This window comes from Chrysochloris asiatica, unplaced genomic scaffold (assembly GCF_000296735.1).
Source record: "Chrysochloris asiatica unplaced genomic scaffold, ChrAsi1.0 scaffold00209, whole genome shotgun sequence".
NCBI lineage: Eukaryota > Metazoa > Chordata > Mammalia > Afrosoricida > Chrysochloridae > Chrysochloris > Chrysochloris asiatica.
Genome location: NW_006408727.1, coordinates 268,019 through 274,821, shown reverse-complemented (window position 1 = coordinate 274,821; position 6,803 = coordinate 268,019). Strand labels below are relative to the sequence as shown.

Genomic DNA, 6,803 nt, shown 5'->3' with positions numbered 1-6,803 from the left:
TCGGAACCGATTCCACGGTACTTAACAACAATGCACCCTATCACAGACAATGTTGTATTATAAGAAAGATCTTGATATGTTCTGTTTGACCATGAGCGCAATGCCATTCCTCTTGAATTTGTCAATCCTGACATAGTAAAACCATATGATTGTCAAATTCAAACTGGCCATTTACCAGTACATTTCATCTCACTAATGCCTAGGATATCAATGTGTATGCGTTCCATTGCATTTCAATTTCCAACTTTTCTAGCTATTATTAAGTGTTGTTTACTTAATTTTGAGTTGCGCCCCATCAGTAAATGAAGGCCCCGAAGGCCTGGTGGAGGTGCTGCGCTGTGCGTGTTATCGCCTCCCAACGAAATGGAAGCGCAGTGTCTACCGGCAAGGAGCCACCACAGCCCCAGGCAGAGGCTGGACTGGGCTGGCTGTGGACTCTGCTTCTCTGCCTGCTGCTGTTTCTGGGAATCGGGTGCCAGCTCTGAAGGGCCCCCAGGGGACAGTGATCCCCTTCCCACCTCCCCTGCCCACCCTGCCGGGGAGGGTGGAAGATGCCAGTGAAGAAGAGAGAATCCCCCAGGGTGGCGGTGGCAGCGGCAGTTGCGGAAGACGGAGGCATCAAGAAGTGTAAGTCTCCAATTATTGCAGATCCCAGCCTCCTGCTAGATTAATAAGTGGAAGAGAACATTTTTCAAGCAAGAAGTGCCTGGCTTGATTTTATGAGTATATAGTTCCTGATGAAGTTGTAGGGCCAGAAGGAATGGAAACGTTTTGTGAAGACATTGGTGTTGAACCTGAAAATACTATTATGTTAGTTTAGTGTGGAGATTGGAAACTGAAAACATGGGATTTTTTTTTACCAAGGAAGAATAGTAAAAGGGGATGAGTTCATCACAGTGTGACTGCACAGAAAAGTTACAGAACAAATTTGACTTTCTGCGCTCACACTTGAATGATATTTTGTTATTTAAGAATATCTACAGATATGCCTTTAATGAGCTCTGGTAGCTTTGTGGTTACGAATCAGGCTGTGAACCACAAGGTCAGCAGTTCAAAACTACCAGCGGTTCCTCACGTGAGAGAAAGATGAGGCTTTCTGTTCTGGTAAGGATTTACAGCCTCGGAAACCCTGTACAGGGTCGCTTTGAGTCGGAATCAACTCCACGGCACATAACCACCACCACCACCACAGATATGCCTTTGATTTTGCAAGGCATAAAGATCAGAGAAGCCTTAATATTGATACTGCTAAATCTATGTTAGCTCTTCTGCTTGGGAGGGCATGGCCACTGTTTTCAGTATTTTACCAGTACCTGGAGCAATCAAAGTATGGTGTTATAAACAAAGATCAGTGGTACAATGTATTTGAACTCAGTAGAATGCTCCATGCCGATCCTTGTAACTACCATGAAGATGGTGCTTGGCCTATTCTTCTTGATGAATTTGTTGAGTGTCAAGCATCATAACAAAAACTATTGTGAAGAAAATGCAAACCTTTTGATTCCAATGTGTATACAAACTAATGGGGGGGAGGGAGAATCCAAAGGGTGCATTTTCATTCATATGAAACACTCCTTACAGTACTTTCTTTCCTTTTTTTTTTAAAGGAAAATTCCTTATTACATGTGATGGGCATTGAGCCGCACACCTCTTCTGAGACTGAATATTGAAGTTTTGTTTAGTATGTTTATAACATTTATTTCAGAGCAATAAAGATTCAGATTTATGACAAAAAAAAATTTTTTTTTTTACATCATCATGGTCAAGTCTTCTTTGAAGGGGCAGCTCTTCCCCAGTCATATTTTGTGTGGCTTTCAACCTGAGGGGCTCATCTTCTGGCACTATATCTGACAATGTTCTGTTTTCGTATTCAATATTTCATGTTTCACTATTCAGTATTCTGGTGCTATCTGACAGTGTTCCACTGCTATTCATAAGGTTTTCAGTGATTAAATATTCAGACGTAGTCTGCCTCTCCTTCTATCTATTCTGTCTTTGTTTTGAAACTCAGCTGAAACCTATCCTCCATGGGTGACCCAGCTGATATTTAAAATACTGGTGGCACAGCTTCCAGAATCACAGCAATTCACAAGCCACCACAGTATGACAAACTGACAAATGAGTGGTGGGGAGCCATGTTAGTACAGGTGTATCTTAAACCCAATTCCATTACTCTGGATGTATAAAATGAAGAACAGCTGGGGAAGACAGATGCCAGCCCACATGAAGATCACCAAGGAATGGAGGAATGAAAGCTTTTGAAAAGAGATAAAGGACCTTCCCCCAGAGCCAATAGAGGAAAAGTCTCTGGATTTGGACCACTGGTCTTTTGAACGGTGAGAAAATAAATGTTGGTTAAAAGGCCTCACTTGTTGTCTGCAATAGTAACACTAGGAAACTGAGACAGTACTTAAGTGAGAATTGAGTACAGGTTTTCCTAGTTATATGAAATTGGAGCATTCCTATGAAACCTTTGTTGTTATTGTAGTTATGTGCCATTAAGTGCATTCTGACTCGTAGCAACTCTGTAGAGGGTTTCCAAGGAGCAGCTAGTGGGTTTAAACTGCCAACTTTGCAGTTAACAGATCAGTGTTTATCCTACCACGCCCTGCCAGGACTCCATGAAACCTGTATGAAGCCAAAAAGGCCATCAAGTAAAGAAAGCAGTTACCACTGATTTATACAGGAAAAAATTTGGAGCATTCTCAGACCCAAAAAATAACCTGCCAAATCATACCAAGTAACACAGAAAACCTAAAATTACACTAACATAAAGTGTTCACAGACACAGTAAAAGCTGTGGTGGTCGATGCTGAGATGATGCATGGAGTTCCGGGGGAAGGAGCTTGGTGACACCTCTTTTGCTGCTGTGGGTGCGCGCTGCCTCTCTAAAGGATCACAGAAAAACAAATGCTGAACCGAAAGCAAAAATCCTCTTCAGATTTCTCTGTTAGCAGAGACAGGCACTAATGTGGGTCTTTTGTAAAAGCAAAGTGGCATAAAGCAAGCTTTTGAAACTGGGATGGTGGGGATACCTGATCCAATGTAGATCTTTTGTGTAGCAAAGTGGTGTGAAGCCAACTTTCTAAAAGCAGGCTATCTGTATAGTCTAATTTACTCATGGAAACTTTCTAGTGGGGAGGGTCCACAATGTAAGTGATACAGGGGTACCATCGCCATTGAGGAGACATTGGGCAATGACACCCTGATCACATTCCAGTCTCATCCAACTTCATTGCTCAGTGTATATAGTTAAATTTATGAATGTTAGTGTATGTGAAATTACTGTGTATCTCCTACCTATCTTTTTACATTTTATACACTATTCTTTACCTTGCTTTTGTCACATAATAAATCATGGAGTTTTTTTCCTTATATGTACAAATAACTGTACTTTGGTTAATGGGGACATAGTATTCCTTTGTATGAACTGTATTCATCAAAGAAGTAGTAACTAGTCCCTTATTCTGAGTTGTTTACAGTTTTTTGCTACTTATAAATAGTGCTGCAGTAAATACAAGTACTACTGAATGTATGTTTTTGTGTATATGTTCAGAGATGCCTATAAAAAAGTTTTCCAGAGGCAGAATTGCTGGGTCAGTAAGTGTTTTCATTTGGATTGATATTGCCAGAATGCCCTCTGGAGAGGTTACATCTGCGGTCAAGCATCCTGAGAGCGCTTCCTTCTCCAAACCCTCACCACACAGTGTATGAGCAGACTTGTACGTGTGTGCCAAACTGGAACTTATTTTTGAAGCATTAGTTTGTCCATCATATTTTAGTGGCTAAACTACCATGAACAGATTTGGGAAGATGTTCATGCACCTCATTGCTGGGAGTTGATGTTCCAATCTGATCTGTCTTTCCCCCTTTCTCCTTCCTGAACAGGTAGTTATGCTTGTCCTAGCCTGGAAATTGGATGCACAAAACATGGGTTATTTTACTCTGCAGGAATGGCTGAAAGGGATGACTTCTTTACAGTAAGTTCCAAACCTGCACGAACGGGGTCCCTGCTCCTCCTTCCTGGGACTTCGGGGAGCTGGGGTTGGGTGGGTGGAAGAAAGGTGGTCTGGGCAAGTGTCCAAAGATGTAAAGACATCAAGACCTGTTTTTGTATGCTGAGGAGGGAGGACTATTATGGATGAAGTTTCTCTAGGAATTTTAAATATCTGCTGTTGATTTTAAATTACTCTAGAGCAGCTCAGTCAAATAGTAACATGTTTTCTCACAAATGTGAGCCACATATATAATTGTAACTTTTCTAGTAGCTGCATTAAAAAAGAAAAACGTGGAATTCATTTTAATAATACATTTCATATAGCTTAATATAGTCAAAAAGTATTAATCAGTTTTTGGCAGGTAATATCAAAATTATTCACAAAATCTTTTACATTCTTTAGTTAATACTAAGTCTTCAGATTGCATTAGCTACATTTCAAAGTGTTCAATAGGTACATGTACCTAAACCCAAACCAAACCAACCCACTGTTGCCAAACCAATAGGAACTCATAACTACCCCAAGACAGAGTAGGACTGCTCCCAGGGTTCCCAATGCTATAAATCCTTACAGCAGGAGACTTTATCTTTCTCCCACGGAGTGATTAGTGGGTTTAAATGGCCAACATGCTCCACCAGGACTCCTAATGGTTGCCATATTGCAGTTGTTGCCAAGTTCTTTCAAATTGGTTCCTACTCTTAGAGACCCTGCACAGGGTTTTTTGTTTTTTTTTTATAATTTTTTTTTTTAATGTTTTATTGTGAATTATGTGATAGTTTACATAGGAGAACATCAGTCTTACATTCATTCTATGTATATGGTCTCATTGCCATGGTTACAATCCCCTCCATTGCAATCCTTCCCCCGTACCCACCAGGTCTTCAGCACACAGTCGCTGTCCCTCTCTGGATCTAAAGTCTCCAGCTGCTCCATCGCTCCACGTCATCATCTCTGGCTCCATTTCAGGCATCACTGCTTCTCTGAGTAGGGTCCCGCTCTCGGCTCTTCTCCCTTGATGGTCCTAGGGACCTCCACTCCTAGACTGAAAAGTTAATCACTCCCCTCCTTGCTATAAAACATTTACCTTTACATTTCCGACCCTCACAATCAGTCCTGATAACAATTATTCACTATTGTATCACAAGAGACGCGTCTGCATTTCATTGCATCAGCCCCGCCTAGTCAGATTGAATACTACTCACTGGAGATTCTACCTTCCTCCAGGCCCTCTGGATCTAGGTTCCTTCTTGAAAGCTTGTAAGCCAGTCACTTCTTGCCTTTGTAGCCCTCCACCCCCCATTTTGGGTAGCCAATGTCCGAGTTGCCCATCCCTGTCTACTCTGTGTGTGGAGGGGGTGGGAATGATTCTCCTGCACAGGGTTTTTGAGTCTTTTTAAAATCTCTGCAGAAGCAGAAAGCCTCATCTTCCATGGAGCAGCTGGAGGGCTCGTACCATGGACTTGGTGATTTCCATAGTGGACAGTGTATATCTAGTGCTTAAAAAGCAACAAAGCTTCTGCTCAAAAGCAAAGGTTCATTAATTAGCATCTGGTTTACAGTTAGTGAGAAAAAGTTGAGCAGCATATAACTAACTCATCAGGGAAAATATTTTACATATTCTATTTTATAGATCCTAATTTAATTTTGAGTAAAATTAGAACTTCATAACTCTTAGTGATTAAAAAATCATATTCTGTTTTTGTTAGTCCAGAATAAGAAAAAGATCACTGTTATTTTTTTTAAATGTTTTATTGTGAATTATGTGATAGTTTACATGGGAAAACATTAGCTTTACATTCATCCTATTGTATATCATATCATTGCCATGGTTACAATCCCCTCCTTGCATCATCAACCAACAAAAGGCTACACCCTGCTAGCCTGCACCCCGGTCATCAGCACACAGCCCCTCTCCCTCTCTGGGTCTAGAGTCCCCAGCCGTTCCCTCTCTCCATGTTATCATCTCTGCCTCCATCTCTGGTGTCACTGCTTCTCTGGGTAGGGTTCTGGACTCCACTCTTCTCCCTTGATGGTCCCAGGGACCTCTGCTCCTGGACTGCAAAGTCAACCACTCCCCTTGTTTTGCTACAAAATGTCCACCTTCACATTTCCAACTCTCACAATCAGTCCTGATAACAATTATTCACCATTGTATCACAAGAGACCTATCTGCATTTTCTTTCATCAGCCCCACCCAGACAGATTGTATATTACTCAGTGGAGATTCTACCTTCCTATGCACCCTCTGGATCTAGGCTCCCTCTTGAAAGCCTGTAAGCCAGTTACTTCTTGCCTTAGTAGCCCCCCATTTTGGGTAGGCAGTGTCCCAGTTGCCCATCCCTGCCTACCCTGTGTATCGAGTGGGTGGGAATGATTCTCACTGTAAAGATTTGCTCCCTCTTTTGAGCTACTGCATCCATAGGTATAGGTCAAGTTCATCAAATTGTAACAGATTACTCTTTTTTTCCTCTTCTTTCTTCTTCTAATTGAATTCTGATCATCCAGCAGACAAGTGGGTATTGTCTGCAAGTGTGGGTGTTCTTATGCATATGCCCACTCTCCTTATCAGCTGGACGCTTCACTCTCCACTCTAGTCCTCTGTGGCTATGTCACTGACTCTGGGCCCAGGAGTCCCCATGTCTTGCCACACTGCTGGCCAATCAGTTCTCCACCCGGGTTCACAGGAATCTATTGAATGTTGTAGGGCTTAGCTCACAACTTTGTTGCTGTTTTTCACTCACTTCCCCTGTTATCAGTGACCAATGTGGTCACCAGTCAGAGCTCATGTCTGCTCGTGTATTCCCA

General features: G+C 42.0%; 1 protein-coding gene and 1 pseudogene across 2 annotated transcripts in view; both read left to right on the top strand.

Moving 5' to 3' along the window:
- The window catches only part of DCUN1D4 (DCN1, defective in cullin neddylation 1, domain containing 4), a 93,213-nt gene that overhangs the window by 60,076 nt on the left and 26,334 nt on the right, over positions 1 to 6,803 (top strand). For both annotated transcript variants that reach the window (XM_006872664.1, XM_006872665.1), the window contains exon 6: positions 3,889 to 3,980. In XM_006872664.1, coding sequence (XP_006872726.1) covers positions 3,889 to 3,980 — 92 coding nt within the window. The remainder of the gene's footprint in view (positions 1 to 3,888; positions 3,981 to 6,803) is intronic.
- Positions 552 to 1,466, top strand: LOC102815654 (annotated as a pseudogene).